The sequence below is a fragment of the Xenopus tropicalis genome, chromosome 7 (genome assembly GCF_000004195.4).
Source record: "Xenopus tropicalis strain Nigerian chromosome 7, UCB_Xtro_10.0, whole genome shotgun sequence".
Taxonomy (NCBI): Eukaryota; Metazoa; Chordata; class Amphibia; order Anura; family Pipidae; genus Xenopus; species Xenopus tropicalis.
In genome coordinates, this window is record NC_030683.2 from 41,457,092 (window position 1) to 41,483,262 (window position 26,171).

Sequence of the window (26,171 nt, forward strand, 5' to 3'; positions counted from 1 at the left end):
TATCTTTACTTGCCTTAGGGTAGATGGTAAGGACAAGGCCCTGATGTGGCCTGTACAACCTGACACTCCCCTACATGTGTCTGAATCATGCTCAAATTAGGGTATCGAGGGGCCTATGTGCCGCAGCCTGCCTGCCCCTCTTGGATCAAGTGGAGAGGCCTGTGGTAATACAGGTATGGCTTTGTGTGTAAATTGCAAACAAATGCTCAGTTGGGCCTACGTGGTACATGGGAAATGAGCCCTCAGGACTATTTATAGGACTACAGGAGAGCTATGGAAAATGGTAAGGGAGGCTTTGATCAACTTGAGGCATTATGGGCACATAAGGGCACGCTAGAGAACGCAGGCCATAATGGGGCCATTGACTGGTGAAACGTGCAAGGCTGGGCTTTGGTGCAGAGTATAACCAGACCATGGATGTAAGTGCTTTTTAAGTGAACAAAAACTGGCAACTACCCACAGTGAATTTGACTTTTCTTGCCCTTTAACCATGCACCTGCACACATCGCACCAATGTCACTATATTTAAGGGAATACCAACACAAGTTTATCCTCAAAAGTAGCTTTATTCTATTGATGAAGGCAACCTCCACAGAGGTTAAACAATTTAGCAGATATCTGCATTTTAATCCTGCTAATCTGCTTTCACAAAAACACAAATATTCCAAATAATATTACTGTAATCCTGGAAGTAGATTTCTATTATAAGGGAGATCTGCTGCAGGTGCTCAAAGGTGTTAATATCCAGGGTGACCCTGAGGTGGCAGAATGGGTTGCATAATAAAGCTAAGTGCCAGGGGAAGGGGGCATTTTGTACTTGACATGGATTGGTTACTGTAGTCATATTTATTTTCTTGCCAGAGTCTTCTCTGTACTGCAGATCCCAGCGACTGGATAAAAGCATGCAGTAATTGCTCTAAGTCTTCACCCAATAATTAGTTTTTCTGGTAATAGTACCACTTGTCCACTGTATAGGCAATGACATGAATGCAAGAGGATAAAAAGAGGAAAAAAGAAAAAAATATATTATTTATAGGCAGAGCATTAATTAAAACTCCTGAGCAAAGGAACAGAGAGATCTAAGGGGTGCATAGAAATGACAATAAACACAGCTTTCTTCTAATCATGCTTTGTGTAAGGCAAATTTGCTTTCCCGCATACAGCGGGCGTAGGAGTAAATATTCGCCGGCATTCCAGAGTAGAGCCTGACACTATGAACCTTAAGTAATAATGACGGATCTAGCACGAATACCTTGTGTGCTTTGCTGCTATTGCCTTAGTGCTCTCATCTATTGTGTCTCATCATTTTCTTAAATATCTTCAACCAGGGGAAGAACGACAGCATTTTAATTGAACTGCAAATAATTACACAGGCGGCCAGGATGAGGCCCATCAGCAGCTCTAATGTGAGTATCGCATAGCATGTATATCATGATTGCTGCATATGGCAGTTCACCATCTGATCTGTCTAAAATAATACCTTTTTGGCTAAAGACTTAAAGGAAAACTATACCCCCAGAATATAAATTTTAACAGATATAAACTATCATATTAATAAAGAATCTTACCAAACTGGAATATATCTATCAGTAAATATTGCCCTTTTACTTGTTCCCCCTTGAGCCACCATTTAGTGATGGGCTGGGTGCTCCCTCAGAGATCACATGACAGGAAATAATGCAGCTCTAACTGTAACAGGAAGTAGTGTGGGAGTAAAATACAGTGGCTTGCAAAAGTATTCGGCCCCCTTGAACTTTTCCACATTTTGTCACATTACAGCCACAAACATGAATCAATTTTATTGGAATTCCACGTGAAAGACCAATACAAAGTGGTGTACACGTGAGAAGTGGAACGAAAATCATACATGATTCCAAACAGTTTTTACGAATAAATAACTGCAAAGTGGGGTGTGTGTAATTATTCAGCCCCCTTTGGTCTGAGTGCAGTCAGTTGCCCATAGACATTGCCTGATGAGTGCTAATGACTAGATAGAGTGCACCTGTGTGTAATCTAATGTCAGTACAAATACAGCTGCTCTGTGATGGCCTCAGAGGTTGTCTAAGAGAATATTGGGAGCAACAACACCATGAAGTCCAAAGAACACACCAGACAGGTCAGGGATAAAGTTATTGAGAAATTTAAAGCAGGCTTAGGCTACAAAAAGATTTCCAAAGCCTTGAACATCCCACGGAGCACTGTTCAAGCGATCATTCAGAAATGGAAGGAGTATGGCACAACTGTAAACCTACCAAGACAAGGCCGTCCACCTAAACTCACAGGCCGCACAAGGAGAGCGCTGATCAGAAATGCAGCCAAGAGGCCCATGGTGACTCTGGACGAGCTGCAGAGATCTACAGCTCAGGTGGGGGAATCTGTCCATAGGACAACTATTAGTCGTGCACTGCACAAAGTTGGCCTTTATGGAAGAGTGGCAAGAAGAAAGCCATTGTTAACAGAAAACCATAAGAAGTTCCGTTTGCAGTTTGCCACAAGCCATGTGGGGGACACAGCAAACATGTGGAAGAAGGTGCTCTGCTCAGATGAGACCAAAATGGAACTTTTTGGCCAAAATGCAAAACGCTATGTGTGGTGGAAAACTAACACTGCACATCACTCTGAACACACCATCCCCACTGTCAAATATGGTGGTGGCAGCATCATGCTCTGGGGGTGCTTCTCTTCAGCAGGGACAGGGAAGCTGGTCAGAGTTGATGGGAAGATGGATGGAGCCAAATACAGGGCAATCTTGGAAGAAAACCTCTGGGAGTCTGCAAAAGACTTGAGACTGGGGCGGAGGTTCACCTTTCAGCAGGACAACGACCCTAAACATAAAGCCAGGGCAACAATGGAATGGTTTAAAACAAAACATATCCATGTGTTAGAATGGCCCAGTCACAGTCCAGATCTAAATCCAATCGAGAATCTGTGGCAAGATCTGAAAACTGCTGTCCACAAACGCTGTCCATCTAATCTGACTGAGCTGGAGCTGTTTTGCAAAGAATGGGCAAGGATTTCAGTCTCTAGATGTGCAAAGCTGGTAGAGACATACCCTAAAAGACTGGAAGCTGTAATTGCAGCAAAAGGCGGTTCTACAAAGTATTGACTCAGGGGGCTGAATAATTACGCACACCCCACTTTGCAGTTATTTATTTGTAAAAAATGTTTGGAATCATGTATGATTTTCATTCCACTTCTCACATGTACACCACTTTGTATTGGTCTTTCACGTGGAATTCCAATAAAATTGATTCATGTTTGTGGCTGTAATGTGACAAAATGTGGAAAAGTTCAATACTGAATACTTTTGCAAGCCACTGTATATTACCCACATTCATTTCTCACTGTTTTCTATTTCTCCTGACAGAATTCATGGCTTTGCATACGAATGCATTATAGATATGGTGCTTTCCAATAAAAAAAGAATACAGTATATCCTGTTACCCATGGATTATGATATAACAGGTATATCAGCTACATGAGATCAGTACTGATTTGGTTTCTGTTTTGGTTCAATTTTAAAACTGTGTTTTACTAACCTTAGAATAAAGTTAATTTGCTATCATTGCTTTTTTACATACTGCCTTTTATTACATATGGGGGTAATAAGTTTGCCCAGTAGCAGTAACCTATAGCAACCAATAAGATGTTTGCTTTTAAACAGGTGACCAGTAACCTCTACCGGCTGATTGTTTGCTATGGCTTACAGCTCATGGGCAAATTCAGTGGCTTTTATTACATTACACCTCTAATGATGTTTACACATGGTATCTATGGTAACCAGCTTGGCTTGCCACAATTTTTGTGAGGAGGGGTATAAAGGGTTTAGATGTCTCTGTCTGTCTGTCAGGAAAGTCACTGTTCCTGATCAAAATGTGCTACTTGAAATTAGGGATGCACAAATACACTAATTTGGGATTTGCCCAGCTCCAAATCCTGCATGAACGATTCGATCTCAAACTGAATCTGTACAGTAAACAGTAAAAAAAAAGTTTAAACTTTTGTGTTTCATGTGACAAAAAGTCAAGTGATTTTAATAATTCAGATCGGCCAAACCCAAATCCTGCTGCAAAAGGCGAAATCCTGAACCAAGTCCTGGATTTGGTGCATCCCTAATTGAAATAACAATACACTTTTAATATATCTAGTGCATATGTGCCAAACTCAAGGCCCGCGGGCCACATCCGGCCCGGCGTGTAATTATATCCGGCCCGCGAGATCATTTTATACATTATTGGTTGTGAATAACACGCCAAGAAGAAGTGGTCTGAATAGGGATCCGTACAAGCAGGAAGCGATGCAGTAGTGACGCCGCCGAACAAACGGCGTGAGCTAGCGGCACAGAACCCGTGTTTCTTTCCACTTCTATTTCAAGTAAGTTTTATATTGTGTTGCTCCCCTGAGGGCTCTATTCCCACGAGCAAAGTATTAGGATCATACCTTCTTTCTAGTAGTCTCCTCTCACCCAGACCCTATTAATATATTTGAGTCTAATATCATTAAGGGATCTACAGTATATAACTATTGGCAGTGGTGTATATATATATTACACATATGAACTATTATGAGGAACCCTTTTATTTAATGAATGCCTAGATTTGTTTTATTTAACTTCTTCCCCTTTTTATCTTTATGAACTGATCTATTATAAATGTATGAACTGTTTTGCCGGAGTGATTAATGTTTTTAATGCCAGGTGACATTAGAGCAAAGACAACTGAATGATTTGATTAGTTATTGCTGAAAAGCACAAAGTTTTAAAAGTTTAGTTTTAGTGTGTTCAATAAATGTTTATCCTGTTCGGCCCACAACGTAAAGTGTGTTTTGGATTTTGGCCCCCTGTGCAATTGAGTTTGACACCCCTGATCTAGTGGGACAGAAATGCTGACTTAAATAAATTAACTCTGTTATAATCAATTTTTCATTAAGTCCTTAACTGATGTCATTTTTATAGGTCATACATACATACATACAGTACATAGATACATACATACATCCCACTCTGCAGCTCATTGTCGTACTTAGGGCCCAGATGCAAAAGATGAATCGCTATTTAGTAACCTCAGACCTGAGAGCAGCATTACATTGCCCGGCTCTAAAGCTGTTAAATTCTAATGAGGAGCTGTGTTTTCTCTTAAATTACTTCAGGAACATAGCCTGTCACAAGGCTAAATGCCTTATTTTAGTACTAATTAGAACACTGGGATGTTTGCCTTTCCTATAAACAGCAAAATATATTTGTCCTAGCTGACAAGAGTCTCTGTGGGAAAAGTGCAGCAATAAAACAGGCACAGTTGGATTTTTCTTAAGTGAAATATCCCAAAGAGCAATATGGGGCACTGCTGAGCAAGGCACAGTATTTTAAAGCGTAAGGATATTGTGCTTTTAAAGGTAAAGATACAATATGATTTCCAAACTTACCATCTTCTGCAACAGGGCTAGGGGGTCCACAAGGAGGCGCCTGAAATAAATATTTGACAGGCTGTTAATCTTCCATAAAATGGTACAAGTTAGTATTATCCATTACACATTATCTTGTTCGTGAGGCACAGGGATACAGGTACAAGTACACTGAAAGAATAAAGGGCATGGGGGAATCTATCATATCTAATACCTTTTTCGGTACTACCTTACTAGTCTATAAAAACTAAATTGATGCAAAATGCATTATAGTACATGTATACTAATTTATATCAACAGCAGAAAGACAATTTTTATACATGTAGGGACCCATAGGGTTAATGTGCCCCTATGGCTTTAAACCCTAACTTTCCTTTTTCTCCTTGTCACTAGGCAAGGATTAATGTATCTAGTTTGGCATTTACATATACCTCTGTTATTGGTCCATAGGTAAACCATACCCCATGCTCAATTCTAGCAGGACAATTTGACTATTACAGCCAAATAGGGGTTACACATAATATGTACCAAATTCACGATTTTTAGATTCGCTAAATACCGAAGTCTTCGCCATATATTTAATGCAGTTTTATGGAAAACTGGTGCAGCCAACACTACTGCAGATTTCCACCTGGGCAGTAACCCATTGCAAAATCAAACGTTTGCTTTCATTCTTAAACCTGCAGTTGGCAGAAAAAGCCAATAACTGGTTGCTATGGATGACAAATTTGCCCAGTGTTTAGAAATAAGCCCCCTTGTTTATTTCTTTAACTTCGTTTCCCCAAACTTACTGCCTTCACAATGGATTCCACTTCTTCTGCCTTGGAGAGGAAAGGGCTATCTTGTACCGTGACGTTAGTGCTGAAAGGGAAAAAATAAAGTAATATTTTGGATATTCCCTTGTACCAAATCCAAAGGATCAAATATTTTTAAGGTACATGCGCCCAGACAGTGTATAGAAAATGGCCTTAGAAGGGCTAGATATTTCAGCTTGGAACTAATAGGGCAGTGGCTATTAATGACAATTAACCAAAGGGCTATTTTCAATAATGTCATGGCTTGGAGTATACGAGCTGTACTGATCTGGTGTGGCAGATAGACAAGCAAAAGAGCCAAGAACCCCGTCGTTGCTAGCAGTTATTAAAAGCACTGTTATGGATAGGATTCATAGGAATATTCTTTTCATTTGTAGACAGAAGCAAGGGTTTTCCATTATCTCTATGGAATGCACAGTCATGCTTTCTGAATTAGGTCCAGCTTCTGTAAAACCAGAAGACTAATACACAAAACCATATACATTTTATCATTGTGTGAAAAATAAATGCGGTTAATAGATATGTAAAGAATACTGCTGTGAATTATGGCAACACTGGTTACTGTATAAGAAAAACCTACCAATTGATTTCTCCTCCTTCTATTCTTTTAGTCACCAGTGACTTCCAGTGCTCATGGGTACTTTTAATTATATTAATGGCAAAATCCTGCAAAATAATAAAAGCCAAAAACCATCAGAACCTTGAGGTAGTATCAAATAATTACCTAAAATTAAGGTGTTAAGTCTGGAAAAAACACACTAGGGCTCATTCACAATGCCCCAATGCAGTGTGCAAAAAAGGCCAAAATCAGCCATTTTTTTTGCACTCTGCCCACTGCATGGGCATTGTGCAAATAGCCGCTAGCCTCTGTGCTCCATTTTAGATTGCCGAGACCTGTAGGCTATGGTTAGAATAGAGTGTGGCCTAACCAGGTTGTACTAAAAGGGGCAGGTGGGGGGAAGCTTGTAGGCATCCTCCACTCTCGCCACCAACTTGCACATTATTCTGAGGCGCAAGGTAGGAGTGGCCAAACATGTAGCTCACATCAGGCTTTGTCCTTACCGCCTGCCTTATGGCACGTGAGTTGACACTTCACAAGGTGCCAGAGGTTTTATCTGCCACTAAATGCAGATCGCAGTGTAGAGAGGGGTGCAAGTGTTCTGCAAACTCTTGTGCCCCTAAGTGCTCTTGAACTTTTGTCCCTGGGGTCATAAATTACCCCTACTATCATGATATATGGCATGAGTTCACCTGTAAAGGCTACTATTAAGTTTTATAAACACAACAGCATTTTATTCACACTGTTTATTAAGTGTCAAATAATTTCCACAACTTGTAAATATGGCCCACAGTATTTATTCTCCCTTTTTAATAGGGTTATTATGCTTCTACAGTCATTGCACAAAAGGTATACAGTAATAAAATGTTAAAACTAAATGCTGTATAGGCATTGCTTCTATTTATGCCTCCCTTTCCCCCACACTTTTACATTGCCCTTATTTTTTCCTTACAGATTGTCAGAAAGAGACTAATCAGAAATGAAAGTCCCTATATTCCATAAAACTAATTATCTTTATATTACTGCTGCTACATATATTTTTCTGAAGCTGGCCTGCTGATGAGCTGTCAAGCAATTTCTTGCCATCTTATCATTTCCTAACTTACCCTCTGCTGCTCCTTCCACTTCAGTTTATTGTGAGCTTTTTATCTTAAATCACAGTTACCTTATTTTTAAATTCTGCGTCAAAGGCAAACTGGTTCTCTGGCTTCCCATCTGGAACTTTGTACCGTCGGAACCAGTCAACGGTGGACTCCAGATAATTGGGTTTCAGTCGTCTGACATCTTCTATGTCTGACAGAAGAACATAATAAAGTCTTTTTGTAGCATAATCCAATTATCCAGAACACTTGGTGTGATTTAGGAGCTATAACTGAAAAGTTAACAATTTTTTTGAGCCAATTGGTTGGTTCGATTGGTTAGTAACAGACTGAAACCAGAAACAAGGAAACAACTTAATTGGAAAAAAGCTCTTTATGAAGAGAAAGAAATGATGTTGAAAGCTGGAGAAAGTCATTTAGTAAAAATAAAAAGAACTTCAGAGATGTTTCAGTAATTATGTTTTAGTCAGAAAAACCCATGTAAGATATCAAATGATGTGCAAAACTAAAACTCAACCACTGTACAAATTGTACCTCTTATCGAACTGCTGACGTGATTGGATGTTACCCGGTACAGATTATAAGCAAACCTAAAGATATGGCCTTGCAGCAGTTTTCAGCTTGTTATGCCCTATACAGCAATAGATTGTCCACTTTGGTTCCACACCATGATGGCTGCTGGCTAATTTTAAAACAGTGTTTTGGTTTCTTCAAGTAACACTGACTGTAGCTCAAGTGCCTACTAATACAACCAAGTTTTTAAAAAAAAAAAGTTAGGATACTGTGTAAAATACAAAGAGAATTGGACGATCTGCACATTATTTAAACCCTATATTTAATTGCAAACAGTATAAAGACAACATCAACTGTTGAAACTGATGCCAACAACATGTTTCCAAAAATTTGGGACAGGAGCAACAAAAGACTGGAAATTTTGTGTGATGCTAAAAAGCAACAGAGATCCCATAGAGACTGGGTCTCCCAGAAGTAAAGATGGGGAGGAACGGGCAAATATTAATAACAGTTTAAATATAATGTTCCTCAATGTAAAATCACAAATAATTTGGGTATTTCATCTACAGTAAATATTATGAATGCACTTAATCCACTATTTTTAGGTTCAGCCGAACCCCAAATCCTTAGTAAAAGATTCAGCCGAATACCAAAACAAATCTGAATCCAAATTAGGCAATGGTTACATCTTGGACAAATCCAAACTCTGCCAAAAAAGGCCAAATCCAGAGAAATCTCTGTATGCAAGGAACAAGGCTGAAAGCCAATACAGAATGGCTGTGATCTTTGGGCCCTCAGGCAGCACTGCACTAAAAACACTGTGTTGTAGTGAAAATCTAGGAAATACTTCCAAAACCATTGTCTGTGAATCATTGCATTCTCTTTATATATTCTCTTTATTTTGTCCCAACTTATTTGGAAACAGCCTAAATTTTTTTTTTTTTTTTTAACAACAAATTTCCTACTTTATGGGGCTGATTTACTAATCCACAAATCCGAATGAGAAAAATTCAGATTGGAAAACGAACATTTTGCGAGTTTTTCGTATTTTTTGCGATTTTTTCGTCGCCGTTACGACTTTTCCGTAAATTGTCGCGACTTTTTCATAACTGTTACGACTTGCGCGAATTTCGCGACTTTTTCATAGCCATTACAAATTTCGTGAATTGTCTCAACTTTTTCATTGCCATTATGACTTTCGTGAATTGTCGCAACTTTTTCATAGCCATTATGACTTTCGCAAATTGTGGCAACTTTCGTATTGAGAGCTCGAAAAAGTCGTGACAATTCGCGAAAAAGCCGCAAAGTACCAATCATTACGAAAAAAACGCATTCAGATGCTTTTCGGACGTTCATGGATTAGTAAATGTGCCCCTAAATGTAGTAAAGCTATATACCTGTAGAGAGCCATCTATATTTGACCACTTTTTATCTGCCAAATTGTGAGTTTAGAGCTTGATACGTAAAAACTCACCCACATTCTATTCATCCCTATGGGAATTTTAGGAGGGTATTTGTCAATGGGTGAAAGTTAGAACTCACTATTTAATAAATACACTTCTAAAAATCCCATAGAAATAAACAGAACATGGGTGAGTTTTTATGTATTTTATGTAAGCTCTAAACTCACATTTTAATAAATCTGCCCTTTAGGGGCCTATTGCTGTTTTCACAGTAACAGCACATCAAATTTTAATGCATATAAAAAAAAGCTTTAATTTTGTGGTATTACTGGTTCTTGGTTCCCAGATGTTGGACTACAACTTTCACCATGCTTTATCTCTTGAACAGATGTTACAGAATGTCAGTTGTAGTCCATCTGGGGGCCCTTGGTTAAGAAACAAAAGGACTAAAACAAGGTAAAAGTAAGAACATGATACATATGCTTACCAATTAATATTTCTATTGGACAGTAGCAATGGCAGTAGCACTTATATTGTAATGTAGCACTTATATTGTAATGTAGCACTTATATTGTAATGTCACCCACTGTGACCTACAGCACTTATATTTGCCTATTTGTAGCTGTTAGTTACCCTCCCATATAGATTGTAAGCTCTACGGGGCAGGGACCTCCATCCTCTTGTGTCTTTGACTCTTATCTTATTGCAACTGTAACTGTATCTTGTATTTATTGTTGTACTTTGTATTTATCTATTATCTTATTAACCCCCTGTTTGTATTAATGTATTCTACTGTACAGCGCTGCGTACATAAGTAGCGCTTTATAAATAAAAATATACATACATACAATGGGGAGATTTAAAAATGATGATAAACGGTAATTAAAATGTTGGCAGCCATTAAGGAAAGGGGTGGATATTTTATGATTTGATGCTAGGTAGCAGTCAAGTATTGGATTTACTATGTTGGAACAATGTTATAAAAAAAAAAAAATATATATATCTGCAAATAGAAGAAGTCAATATCCCACAGTCCCACAATGAAGACATGAGAGCTAAAGAGAGAGGAGAGGATGGACATTTCAGCAAGACAGTGATAAGAAGAAGCTCCAAAATCAAACATGACATATTTACAAAAATGATAAAGGTTTTTACATGACATTTGCAGCCCCTAGACTTCTGTAATGCTGGAACCCCGTGGGGACAGCCCAAGCACAAATGGCAAGAACATTTAAAATCAACAATACAAAGGAGCATTTGGGAGCTGTTATTTCTGCCAAAGGTGGTGTTCCAAGCACTGGCTGATAGGCATAAACATTTCTACTTGCCATTTGCTCATCTTTATTCTTTTCCTCTGTCTGGTACAAATGAGATTTTCAGTTTTGCATTACAATGCGCATCCGCAGAGGTCATGTCAGCTTTTGTTTACAGAGTGAATATGACTGCTAAATTTTTTTTATGAATTTTCAGCACCATTATACAGGTCTTGGCAATTATACTGTATCTTTACCTGTCAGTCAGTCCAATGGAAATGCATATAGTGTTCAGATCAATAAAAAAAGCACATGTCAAATTAAAGTTATGCAGGACGTTAAAGATTATATCATAAACATAAATAATTTAACATATCGACAAATGCTATGGTCGACCTGGAATTTAAGGTAGCCAGATCAGTATAAAATCCATATGCTTTACATAGCAAATAAATCACTCTGCCATTTAAATTTAGTTTTTTTGTTGTAATATTGTTTCTCCTACTCCCATGTAACTGGAGGAGTCCCAAGCTGGACTTGGATTTCTTACTATTGAATGCTATTCTGATATCTACTGGGAGCTGCTGTCTTGCTCCCTTCCCATTGTTCTGCTGATCGGCTGCTGGGAGGGGGGTGATATCACTCCAACTTGCAGCTCAGAAGTAAAGTGCGACTGAAGTTTATCAGAGCACAGGTCACATGGTTGTTGCAATCGGGGAAATAAAGAATATGGCTAGCCCCATGTAAAATGTCAAAATTAAATATAAAAAAATTTGTTTACGATTTAAAAAAATGGATTTCAATGCAGGATTCTGCTGGAGAAGCTCTATTAACTGATGCATTTTGAAAAAAAATCATGTTTTACTATGAGTATTCCTTTAATTATTATGTATGTATGTATGTATGTATGTATGTATGAGTGTACCCGTAAGGCTGGAATCTCATCCTTATATATTTATGAAATAAATCCCTCTTTTATTGATCTGGTATAACCAATTTCAAGAGTATGCTTTTGAATGCAATCCTTTCTTTTTTCAAATGTTTGTGCGGCCAAATATCTAGGAATGGTTGAGAGGGTCAGTTTAAACATTTTAGAACACTTTGAATAAATAAATATCAACATTTAAAGATGCAGGCAGAGAAAAGGCCTTATTTTATTTCTAACCATCTGTAGTACTGTTACTTTCACAACACTAAGCTTTGGAACTTCTTACTGGAAATGACCCCTTATAACTCTTGACTATACTGCAGGGTGTAATTACTGGGTACAATGAATTAACAATAATGACATTATCATTAATATCAGAAAGGGGCTGTTGCACTAGGCAAATTATGATTACTAATGATTGTGCAGTAATGTTCACCTTCTATATACCTGTGTCGCTCCCTACTAATATTTAACTCACCATTGTAATGCGAAGCTTCAGGGTCTTCAGCATTTATGGCTATGATCTTCCAGTCTGTTTCTCCCTCATCAATTAATGCCAGAGTTCCCAGGATTTTCACCTTAATAACATCTCCTCTATCACACACCTAAAATGAAAGCTGCTGTAAATGAGCTGATCCATCTATGACTGTCTATACCACACCATGCAACTGATTTATCAACGTTCTGATTCAACATTTTACCACAATTTGATTTTTTTCTGTGCTAAATCAAACTCAATTTTCACTTTATTATTATTATATTTTTTATTTATTAAGTGCAAAAGACTTGAATGTAAACATTTGGCATTTCGTTCTAGCAAAATTTAAAGTTTGTAGAACCATTAAAAATCTTGAGTAGAATGTGAATATGCTATGGTCAAGGTTTTTTTCATGTTTTTATTCATTCCTTTGTTATTCAAGATTAATAAGTAAGTACACATTTAAGTTTGGTAAAATTTGAAGCTTATTAACATTTTTAAAAACATTCAAAATTCACAACTTGGAACTTGGATAAATAGGCCTCTCCATAACACTTACCTTTCCTGCACTCTGTCTAAATATGCAGTATTATGTAGAAGACTTATATAATCATGACTGCACTGCTATATGACCAATTGTTTACCTTCTCCTATATTTCACTGACATTAGTTAGTTACAGCATATAATGATCTTTCTTACCTTGCTTCCAATGTCACAGACATCAATTGGGTCATTATCACCACCAAAGCCTGTGTTCTCATCAATATGAGATGGATTTTCCCATGTCTGAAAGAAAGTGAGAATTAATGTAAAATATTTAGCTTCTACAGTCCATGCATTTGTATCTGCATTAAAAATAAACCAATATGCAGAAGAGCAATATATCTATTGTAGCTGCCATACCATTTGCCCAAAAAACCACAAACAAAAAGTAGGACCAACTCTGTAATAGCCCACTTTAGAGAGTCAGCAGCTTTTCTGCCCAGCTATGGGGACATCCAGTCAACCAAATGCTAGAAAAACGTGTCTAACAAACCTGCACAGGGTCACCGATTAGGTCCTGTCTTGACTGGTCTGCATAAGCCTTTTATATTATCCATTTATTGGCTCTGGGTCCAAGTGATCATGTCAGCCTGATTTGACCGATCACATGGGTGGCTAATTTGGGCAAAGATCTGCTTATGTGCAAATGTTGCCATATGAGTGGATAGAGGAACAAACTGAAAAAAGGCAAGTAAATAGGAATATTTTGTACCACAATAATATCTTCCCTCATACCCTACAGTCTATAAAGAGGAAAATATATATGTGAGTTGAATCTGATTGAGTTTATAATTGCAATAATTGCTGCTTATTCCACAAGGAGACATGCACACTAACATGGTGAGCCTGAAATCCTATTTCAGCAAATCCGAAGTAAAAATAAAATTAAGGAAACTGCATAGTTCCTTCTTTGCAGCATAGGAATTAAGGGTTTTTTTCTTGGGTTAAATTTGCCATCAGTAAAGGTAAAAACCCAGCAAAAGTGGTAGCCAAGGATAGGTTGAAGGTGAATTTCAAAGGGGAAGAAATGGAAGTGTGTGTGTGGTGGTGGGGCGTGACATCATTTGGTGTGGGGAGATGATGTAAGGGGTGTGGAAATGGGCAGACTGGGTGGGGTTAAAAGAGGAGCAGGGGTAGTCCCATAGTTATATAGGGTGATTGGCAGCAGAGAGGGTCAGGGAAGGATGGGATATATAGACCATTACAAATTTGTAATCCTGGATGGCGATTTACTGGCTGGGCAAATTCTGGCCAGGTGGCAACCCTAGTTACAAGAGAAGAGAAAGACAGGTAAGGAAAATATGATGCTGCTTGGTATAAAGGGCTTGCAGTATGAGGAATAATAGCTGCAAATTGAATAGTTAATGTGCAGAGGAACTCTATATTCAATGTCCTTCTACAGCCAACACTGTGCAACCACTGTGCTTCTTGGCAGAACCTGCCATCCCTGTGACACCTTTACTTTTAGTGAATGCTCAATGCCACTGCTGGCATAGAGACAAGGCATGCTGGGTAGAACCACGGAAATACAGTAAACAAACATGAAAATTCATGTCAAATTAAATCTCCAGCATCATAAACAATAAACATCAACAAAATAGCAGATATTTATAACCATCTATACAGAGTTAAGAGATAGAAACAGAAAAGAATATATTCCAAACAAGTAAATACAGTTATTACTAGTCTACTATGAGAGGGTTAACTTTAAAAATTAAAGATGTTCCATAATGGGCCTTGGATGGAGATTCAGGTGGAAATAAACGAGTCTTCAGATAAATATGATGCTGTCAAAATAACTCATAACTAAATGTAAGCTACGGAGTATTCAGGCAAACAAACGTACTCACCATAGTAATGCTATTACCCCTCATTGGGGTGAATAAGCAATTTATAAGCAACTCTCTGTAATAGAGATGCTGACCCTGGATTTTGACTAGTTATGCTGGATTGCTCGACCTTTCTCTAAAACACATCTCCTGACAGGCCTTTACAAAAGGAACGCTTGTATTAATGGGTACTGTGGCACTTTTAAACTGTCAGTACAGTAGTTATTTGCTGAAGCTGGGCAGTTCACCTACTGGGTACATGCAATTGAAATAAGTTGACTAAGAAAGAGAGAGAGAATCTGTTGCTATGGGGCAAAGGAATAAAGAGTGTGGGCAGAAAAGGTGCCATCAGTGGGTGGTTTGTCTGACACAGGGGAAGGAGAAGAGCAGCCTGCACCTTAGCCTTACATACAGGCCCAATTAACACATCACTCATTTACAGATGCGGCCATCTTAATTCTGAAAATTCCCCATATTAACAACAAGGTTATTCCTGAGGTAGTTATACCACTATAAACTTTATAAATGCATTTACATATATTTTATTTATATAGAGCTACAGAAATTATGTACGCAGTGATGTGCAGTGAAAAAATAATAATGTTCATTACAATAACAGATAAAAAAAATAATACAGGTATCGGACCCCTTATCCGGAAACCCATTATCCAGAAAGCTCCGAATTACGGAATGCCCGTTTCCCATAGACTCCATTTTAATCAAATAATTCAGAATTTTAAAACTGATCTCCTTTATCTATGTAGAAATAAAACAGAACCTTGGAATTGATTCCAACTAAGATATAATTAATCCTTATTGGATGCAAAACAATCCTATTGGGTTTAAATAATGTTTTATTGATTTTTTAGTAGGCGTAAGGTATTGAGATCCAAATTACGGAAAGACCCCTTATCCGGAATACCCTTGGTCCCAAGCATTCTGGATAATGGGTCCTATACCTGTACATACAAATAAATAAAAAGATTTCCCAGAGCAAAGTATCAAAGAGACAAATATCATATATAACCCAACCTAGTCTTGTCATTAACCTCTGCATTGGATTTGCATGTCTTTTATTATGTGATCTGTACGGTTTCTAAAGTTCGTACAGGTATGGGATCCATTATCTGTAAAACTCGGAATTACAGGAAGCCCATCTCCCACAGACACTATTTTAATCAAATAATTTACACTTTTAAAAATGATTTCCTTTCTCTGTAATAATAAAGCAATACCTTGTACTTGAAGACTTGCAGGTATAGGTCCAAATTAAGAAAAGACCCCTTATTGGAAAACCCTAAGTCCTAAGGATTTTAAATAAACAGGTTCCATACCTGTAAAATGTATTTGTGCAATTGTCCATAATGGTAAAGAGAGTATAGAATTTAATTGCAGATGTTTTGCTGAACACATTTGTGCTCTACAGAGAGTTTACTTTTCTGCCTCAACTTTACAAATGATAACAACTTTCTTCTACAATCGAATAAGGAGTCTTTCCTTTAGTTTACACAAAACTCCTCTAGACAGGGGTCATGGGGTCGTAAGCTAATGGCTACGCAATAGTGCCTGGCAGAAAGGCCTTGGTCCTAAAGAAGGCGATTGTCTTTTTCAATGCAAATACATCATTTTCCCTGATTGCAAGGCAGGGAACACAGAACGTGAGTTACAGAATAATTGGATTTCTTGGTGGAGGAAAAGTCTGTATGGCAAGAGTGTGGCAGGCAGGAAGAAATCAACAGACTGATCCACAGGGTGGAAGTTACTGGTATACCAAGCATACTGGTGTGCCAACAGGGACCTGCTCTTTTTTACCAGGAGGGTGGGATACTTGAGAAGTGAGCTATACATTTCATCATTAGATAATTTAATATAATTGGTAGAATGCCGAGGTTACACATGTAACAGTATTGTTAACACAGGTCTTTACTGCGGAAAAACTATAGTCACATTTACTTCTGGCATGGGGAAAATTGGTTAACATTATCCCTTAATAGAAGGGGACAATATGATCTACCAGCTTATCCAGACAGTATAAAGTTGCCCCCTCTCAGCCAGGTTACAAGAGAGTGACTGGATGAGTGCTATTCATTTCATTCTGGCAATGCAACAATGGGGGTTCCATCTTAGCAGATAACTTTACTAACAGTAATAATAGAACTGGCATTATACAGGGAATATGACTTGCTTTTATTCCATAAATGTAAAGGAATGGTGGTTGGCGGCTCAATTTACAACCTTAAAATATTGCTCCAAAAATAGAATATTTATATTTTCACAAATATTACACCCATTTTAACCCAACTTAATCTCATTATGGTTGTTTTGCACCATCCTTCTGGAAGCGCAACACTAAAATAATGCTAGTACAGGTATGGAATCCATTTTCTGAAAACCCCTTATCCAGAAAGGTCATCTCCCATAGACTCCATTATAAGCGAATAATATTAATTTTTGAAAAAAAATTCCCCTTTTCTCTGTAATAATAAAACAGTACCTTGTACTTGATCCCAACTAAGATATAATTAATCCTTATTGGATGCAAAACTGGGTTTATTCAATATTTAAATGATTTTTAGCAGACTTAAGGTATGGAGATCCAAATTACAGAAAGATCCATTATCTGGAAAACCCCAGGTCCTTCTGGGTAACAGGTCCCATACCTGTACTACTGTATATACTCTAAGGAGTAGATTTATCAAAGTCCGAATTTTGGCTATTTTAAAAGTACGAATGGCAAAAATTCAGAGTAAATGCGATATTTTTGGATCTGTGTTTGCATTGTGGTTGTACGAAAAGTTACAAAACTTTCGTATCCAAAGACTGTAAACGGCTACGAAACTTTCATAGTCATTGCAACAAAACATGACTTTGTAGCACAAATTGACACAAAGCAGGAAAAAGTCGAGGAAATTAACGAAAATATTGTGGAAAATACGCAAGGTTCTATAAATTAGAAAAAATACAAATTTTTTTTAATCGTACACAATCGTGCTTTGTGTGCCCCTTCACGTAGCTAACAGAATGCTCAGCTTTTAGTGGCCTCCTAGACTAGCATTTCTTGTCTCTCTACATTATAAACAATTCTCTCTTTATATTACAGAGCAATAGTTTTTTGGCTGCTGGGGTCAGTAACCCCCATTTGAAAGCTGGAAAGAGTTAGATAAAGCAAGATCATTTTAAATCAAATCTTGAGAATAGGTTGGTGGTGACTGAGACTGCTTATCTAATGTGCAATATCCACATTTTGCACAATGTATACGGTATTGGAGTCCTGCCACCTTTTACATTGTTGGCTGAATTAAATGGCAGCTAAAAATCAGCTTTCAAAATCTTCTTTACTACAGGAAAAGAAAAGCTGTTACATGGGAGCTTTTCTGTCTGTGCGGTGTGCCCTTTCACTCGTCCAATTAATTTCTTTCTTGGCACAAGCATTAGGAGCCCTACTTCTTTACAAAGGATATGTGTGTATTGTCATCAGCTACTTCAAACAGCTGTAGTGCTTCTGTGCCGGTACTAGATATGCCAGAACTTGCAGGAAATTGAGCAAGAATGTGCTTTATAAAGCTACTGGATACAGAACAGAATCCAAGTTCTATTGGAATTAAAGGACATGTAAAGCCGACATGTAAAGCCGACACTTGCCTACAATGTATATCAGCTGGGCACGTCTCCCCCACTCAAATGGCATCATTTGTACTGCATATATCCCCTCCGCTTGCCAGCACCATCACATTTTCCTAAAGCAAATAGCAGCATTGACCCGGTGGCCATTTTTCCACTGCTACATAATCAGATACATTTAAATCTGCAAGCAGCATACACACACACACAGACCCTTATTCAGCATACATTTAATCAAGAATACAGGCTCAAACAGGCACAACTGTCTGATAAAAGTTCTGCTTTGTTTGAGCTGAGCTCAGGAGAGGAGGTTAGGAGAAAAAAACTGAAGCAGACAGCTAGAGCTGAGTTTCTATGGGAACCAGCAATGCCATCTCTTCACTGGTTGCTAGACTGGGGGGCGTGTTTAGTAATCTGATCTTAGAACAACTGAGCATGCCCAGAAGTCAAAGCAAATTCCCGAGGGGGGGGGGAGTGGATTACAGGAGGAGAAGGAAATCTAAGAGATTAAGGAGATGTTGCAGCTTTACTATTAACCAGTGTGGCAGGTATTGAAAGATTTCAAAGAGGCTGTTCACTGATTACATTTTTGTGTGGGGGGTTTACATGTCCTATAAGATAAAAAAAAATGTCCAGCAAATGACTGACATCATCTGTAAATGTCACATTGGGGTTTTTCTTATTTAGCAAAACATTTATCTATATATTTTTTCCTTTTAAATAATCTACAAAAACTAGGTTTACTGTAAGCAACCAGAACAGCAATAAAACAGCTCTGTACTTTCCTCAGTGTACACAGCTACAATTTATGACCTAAAGTCACATTTTATTAACTAGCACAGATTACAGACCCGAGCTAGACAAGTGACCTGTACAAAAGGTGGTGTAATAACAACCCTGCAAGATGGCAAAGTAAATTATCCAATTGTAAGGTGGGCCGAGGCCCCGTAACTCTTTGAGCTACCAGACTTTAATTAGAATCTGAAATAGAATGGAAAGTTGAAAATAAACCAAGGAAAACGCAATGTGCATGATTATATGGTTGATTCTGGGAACCATACTGTGCAAATGAACCATACGCCAAATCAATCTTATTTCTTCTAACATGCTAGGGAAAAATATATAAATAGTGCCCCAGCAAGTACAAGAAAATTATAGGGTGGTGCAGTGGCAAACATGCGCATTCTGTAATGAAACAACCGTCAGTTGAAATGTATAATAAAGAGTCCTGTAAACACAGAATTATACACACTTGTGCCTGTTAGACAAGTTGTGAGCAGAAAGTGATCCCAGTACCTGTGGCAAGGCCCCATAGTTCCAGATATAACCTTTATGAGGGAATACGTTTGCAACATAACGGAGCTTGCCTTTCTTCACATCTTGCTTGATTGGATTCAGAGGGTCCTTTGTGGCGATCTGTAGATACAAATAATTGTACATTTTAGAATATAGCTTTTCTTCCGGAAACAATGAAAACAGCAGCAACCCTGAAACAACTGTTGTTATGGAGCAACTTAAAATCTAAATAGCTTTCCTTTATGTTCCTGGGTACAATGTATCATAGTTCAGATTCAGCACTCTGTTTACCCCTGTACCTGTTAAGTGCTGTCACACTCAGATCAGAATATGGGCCCTTCCCAATTACTTATTATCTGGTGCTGAGTGCAGCACTACTATAATCCCAATCCCTTACATTAACTGTCATAGTGCAATAAGGGAGAAATCTATATATTCCTTCACCTGTATATCTTAATTTCATGCTATGGTTTATTTCTAAGATACCTTCACCTACATGTAATGTTATTCAAGTACCCCTGTACTTTTCCTTTAAAGCAAAGAGCTGCCTCTGCCCTTTTTACCAGCAGATAAGCAAGATAATCCTGTTATTATGTAACATTTCTTAACAATAATCATTAAAAACAGGGCTGGATAGTGATATATACTATTAATTGTTTGAATACCGCCGGAGCAATTCATTATAAACACATTGTGTTAAATCAATACACCACCACAGGGAAGTAAACTTCCCATCAATGGCTTATAGCCGATACAAAAAAAACACAACAGGATTTTACGGTTGGGTCCCATAAATAATTTCTGAGATCCATATTACTACAATAATGTACACTAAAAACTCAAGTTCAGCATGATTCACAAGCAGTTAACGTGAGTAAAGGCCATATATATATATATATATATATATATATATATATATATATATATATATATATATATATATATATATATATATATATATATATATATATATATATATATATATATATATATAACTACCATATGATTAAGCTGCAAGTTTAATGCAGTGGGATACAGTACTATACAGAAGCAGCCTTTATTCAGTGCATATACTGGCTAACAAGTACTAACAGTACAGTAGCACAATACTAGAGCCAATCTTTTGGGTGCTTCAAGGCGTCTATGATAATACAGTCAAGGACATCTTACCAATTCAGATCATGGAACAGGCCTGTTCTCTTTTTCTATTAGATCTGCTCCCACCAAGTACATTTGTTAATGCTTATCATAGTATAATATTCACATCTAAAATTTTAAATAAACCAATTTGGCTGCATTATACAAACCTCCATTTTGGCATTGGTCCACCGGGGTACTTCTACTACCATGTTGAATATACCCTATAGAAAGGGGGGGAAAAAATACAAAAACATTTTTTAATGAGGCCATATCAGTGTATGGGGGGGTAGCAGTCATTTGGAAAGTGGAATTGCATGAACAGCATTTAAAGTCAGGAAACCAATGCAGAAAGAATGATGGGAAGGAACTGAACTAATAAATACAAGAAACACAGTGGCAAAATGCAGCAAATCTATGCAAAGCCATAGACCTGCACGGGTGCACCTTTTAAAATGAACGCTGTTTGGATTTGTTTCTTAAGGGCAATGACACATGGGACACTTTGTGCCTAATCAAAATAGCAATTCCCTGTGGGTGATAAAGCACCTGCAAATACCTTTTCATTACCACCAATGGGAATCACTGAATGCCAAACACTTCAATTGCATAATGCCACAAAATTGTGCATGATTGGCATGTTTTACCTGCGGCGATTCCTGTTGGCTGCAATGATATGGTATTCTTCAGCACACAGGACCTGTGAACCGTGAGAAACTAATTTTTTAAATATCACCAACTGGAGGTCATTTTGGGAGTAGGTGGAAGTGTGGCACAGCAGTTTGGCTATTTCCTTAAAGCAATGGGCAAGGAGTTTGAATGTACCCCTTACCCACTGTTCTACATTTTCATGGAATTATGGATGCACCGAATCCCAGATTTGGTTCGGGATTCGGGCCGAATCCAGCCTTTTTTTGATGGATTCGGTTTCGGCCGCTATGCTAATTAGCATACAAAAAGGGTTAAATTTTAGGGGGAAAATTTTAACACTTCCCAATCCTAATTCGCATATTCTAATTTTTCTGGATTCGCAGAATGCGTCAGGATGGGTTCGGGGGTTCGGCCGAACCCAAAAAAGTGGGTTTGGTGCATCCCTATTACATATATCTGTAACTTTCTTTTATTGTAGGGGACCTAGTCAAAAGTTTGTACAATAAAGGGATGGGGGGGGGAAGTTGAGCATGAAGCAAACAAGTCCAAAAACAACTGCCATAAGATGTGTGATTGTATGCACCTAACTGTGCCTTGAACTGACGTGAACCAACACACTGTATGGTTTGCCTGCACTAGGACAGGACTTTATGGCATTTGTTATACAGAAACCTATGGTGCAGAAAGCTGGGAAATACAGGAAAGCCAATTTCCACAGTCCTATTTAAGAACATTTTATGGGCCAGTTTTCATTTAATTAGTAATAATAAAACTGAACCTTTTGCTTAATGGTAAAACAATTCAGTTTTTTTTTTAATAGTAGCAATATTACTATAAAATAGATATATCTTGCCAAAATAATTAATTTAAATTTAAAAAAAATCATGTTTCTGTCATTTCTAAATTATCCCTGTTACATAAAACAATGATATATTTGCAATGACAGTGTTCTGTTGACTGCATTTGTCTTTTCAGCAAATCAGGGAAAATACTTACATTTATTTAGTGCGACTCTAAAGCTTAGGATTGGGGAGGGTAAGATATTAGTGGCCCTGCAACATGTACAGAAGCACTAAGGGCTGCAAAAGTGCACCCCTCAGCGCTCTTGCACTTGCATTAGGGGTAGTGCTGCACTCTGCACCAGTTAAAAGAAAAGTCTGAATGACACGTTATGGGACTGTTAGGGGGGACGCCAAGGCTGTATGTGCAGATAGCGCTGTATTTACATGGATGAGGACTGTGTTTTTGGAGGGCAGAGACCTACAGCAATTCATTCAGCATGTAGGGAAGGGTGCAAATGCCAAAATATTGTTAACCGTATCCATGTTTTACACATGCCCCCTGCCTTGCATGTCGTAAATGACCCCTTCAGTTAAAACTAGATAGTGCTATAAATAAACTTTGTTGCCAGTAGAGAAAATAATATTGTTTATTCTAAGTACATATACTTAACAGTAAGTAAATTGTTAAGGATATGTACAGAACAAAAAGGAACAAAAGTTGGAGCCTGTCATCAAACAGGCTCAGTGTAAAGTCTTTACAAAGTCGTGGCCTAGAAGTGTAAAAGAATCTACCGAGCACAGAGGTGTGTAACTATGAACAATTGGCCTTCTACCGATCGCTTTATGCTGAAACCATAGGAGCAAAAAAGCTAAATATAATTCCTTTCTTTTAGAGCAGGTCCGGTTAGACAGGGTCAGCCCTGAACAGCAGTGCATGGGTTTAGTCTTATTTCAGTGCTATATACTAATCTAAAGAAGAACACATCTCTCTAATCCCATCGGAAGCTGGCAGAGAAGCAGTGAGCAGAAAGGGATTTAAATCTAAACGCATTAAGTAATTTTATGCTGCAATCTACCACTCTAACTGGGAAAAAACAGACTTAAAATAGCAAAGGCCACATCTGAGAAAGCTGTTTTCCCATGTGGAGCTTAAATATGAAGGCATGTTAAGAGGTCAAATGGAAGACCAAGAAATGGATCAGTCGCAAGACGATCAAATACACGTTTTGCTCAAAAGTAAGCTCTGAAACTAGACAAATCCTTTTTCTGCATTTAAAAGCACAATGTAGCTTGTAATATGCACATTTCTAGCTCAGAAAGTGGAACTCGCTGGCATTTACAGAAATACAACTTCTCAGAATACAGGACAGGAACCTGGGAATTGTAGGGGATACCCTGGACACCTACATTTTACAAGAATTTAAGGTTTATAATAGCAAGTTAATCTGGACCCAAAGCTATGGAAGAAGTTCTTTTTTATCACATAACATTTCATTCTATTGTGGGTTTTATCATTTTCATCAACAGTGAACTGAGAGCAGTTAGCAATGACTGCCGCTAACATCCAGGTCATAGGGGTAAGAGACAGATCACAGGCCAGCAGCTACTAGGAACACTGTATTGTAGAAAGCTCTGTTGGAAGGTTCGATTGATTATTTCAAAACATATGTGCATAATAGATCATAAGGCTTTTGGGACTGGGATGTGAGAATGGTTCTACTGAATGTGCCTATTGAATGTGACTTTTTATTTTGCAGAAGAGAGAGAGCTGCCCTTTGAGCATTTTACATGTCTGATCAGAAATCAGAGTTGTAAGATGCCAGGAACAGCAGCAACTTGACTCCAGTAGCAAAGCTGGTAATGAAATGAAGCTCTGTTTAATGTGGGATTGTGGGGAGAGGCAAGGATGGGGACACAGAAGGGCAAAGAGCAAGAAGAGTGTAGAGTATAACGTAGTCAAGGGGAGACAAAAGGTCATATTTAAGAAAAATTGAAAGTTGAAACTAATGCTGATTCAGGCTTTAGTTGGCCTTTATTTTAGTGACTTTTATAGTAACAGAGAAGTGTAATCAAGTGGGTGTCTTTCTTTCTGGCTGAGATTCCAGAACACTGAGACCAGTTGTTAGAAACCCATTGTTCAAATTACAGCAGAATTGTTTCAATATTACTCAGGATTCATTGTCTAAAAATATTTATTTTATTAAAACACATTTTAGGATGATGATATTCCTTTACGCCACATATGTCAAACAAAAGGCCCGCGGGCCCAATCCGTCCCGTGTGGCTGCTTTATGTGGCCCTTGGTGAGTGTGTCAGACCTTCCAGAGTGATCAATTTCCATTTTCCTCACATAGTTACTACATAGTAACTAAAACTAAGGTGCAGATTCATCAAAGTACGAGTTCGAATCCCGAAATGGGTAAAATTCGGATTAGATACAATAATTTCTGCTGATCAGAAATGTCACGAAAATGCTTACGAAAAAAATCGTAATAGTCATGATAATATCGTATTGGCGATCTGAAAGTCACAAAATTTTTGTATCCTAACGATCGGAAACGGCGGGGAAACCTTTCTGACTTTGAACCTTCAGTGCATGTTTTTGGAAGCCTCCCATAGGACCCAATGGCACTCTGCAGCTCCAATCTGGCCCAAGGAAAGTCACGATACCGAAGCTTGAATGAATCCGAAACTTTCGTACTCGTTGCAACTAGTACAATTTTGTCGTATAAAATTTGTCGCAAAGTACGAAAAAGTTGTGCAAATTAACGAAAAAAAACAAAAACCCTCCAGAAAATACGCAGTTCTATAAATCAGTATTGTATTTAGAAGCAATCGTACTTTGATAAATGTGCCCCTAAGTATCTTAATAAAAAAATTTGCCCCGCGACCTGTGTTTTAGATTTCGTCCCCCTTATGTGATTGAGTTTGACATCCCTGCTTTAAACATTAAAAAGCAAGTTACCTACTTAACTGTGACTTTTGAGAACAAGCAAGAGTTTACTAGGTATACATGCATGCAGTTTATAGAGCACAAGGTAATTTGCTGCCCTTTCATTAGCTCCATGCAGAGAAAGCTAAACAGAATACAAAAGCAACAGCCGAGGCGTTCTTGCTAGGATATAGATTTATTACTGGATTCCCGCTGGTTCCCCCAATCATTAAGCTCAGCCTTGTTTTCATTTGATCCAACATGATTAAAAGTCTTCTATACAACAGGGAAAGGTGCTGCTGCCAATCATATTCCCAGGCCACCTTTCTGCATCTGGACATGACTCTGCCTGCTGTAAGGACAGGACAGCCAAGTCCTTCAAGAGCCAGGGATGTCATTCATGTCCTTATCTTGGAACACCACAAGCACTTTCTGTCCTTACACACTCCCGCTGTCTACTAAAGATTGACAGTCAAATTACATTTGGGAGACCAGCGTGTGATCAGTGTGTGTGACAGCTTGAAAAATATGGACTTAATTTCAAAAGTTTCAACTACACAAAAATATAAGGAGGAACACCGCTTTAACCCAGTAATTAAATAAACTTTTATATATCTTCTTTAGATTACTCAAAATGAAGTATTCAGAAATTAATGTATAATTATCTCCCCTCTCTTGTAGGCACAATGGCACATATGACGCTTTGATGGCCGTAGTGCTCTCACCAGCTGGCAGTGGCAGGCAGAATAAAGCTTGGAAATACTCAGTGCTATCGGCTGTGTCCACTTTTTTTTTGTTCTTGTTTTCCAGGCAATTAACTGCTTTGGTCTTCCCACAGAGCTCTGGCTGTTTGCTTTACCGTCCCAATCTTTTGCCATAATCCTCTTATTGTGTGAGCACTAAAGAGAGTGGGTCTGATGTCCATGGTTG

The 26,171-nt window shown here is 38.1% G+C and overlaps 1 protein-coding gene across 1 annotated transcript in view; it reads right to left on the minus strand.

Moving 5' to 3' along the window:
• Window positions 1-546: 546 nt before the first annotated feature.
• ppa2 (pyrophosphatase (inorganic) 2) overlaps window positions 547-26,171 on the minus strand; it is a 44,830-nt gene continuing 19,205 nt past the window's right edge. Inside the window, 9 exon segments of the mRNA NM_001011461.1 lie at window positions 547-967; window positions 5,422-5,461; window positions 6,192-6,261; window positions 6,796-6,881; window positions 7,940-8,067; window positions 12,450-12,576; window positions 13,150-13,236; window positions 19,740-19,859; window positions 21,047-21,100. Of these exon segments, the coding sequence (NP_001011461.1) occupies window positions 936-967; window positions 5,422-5,461; window positions 6,192-6,261; window positions 6,796-6,881; window positions 7,940-8,067; window positions 12,450-12,576; window positions 13,150-13,236; window positions 19,740-19,859; window positions 21,047-21,100 (744 nt within the window). The 3' untranslated portion in view covers window positions 547-935.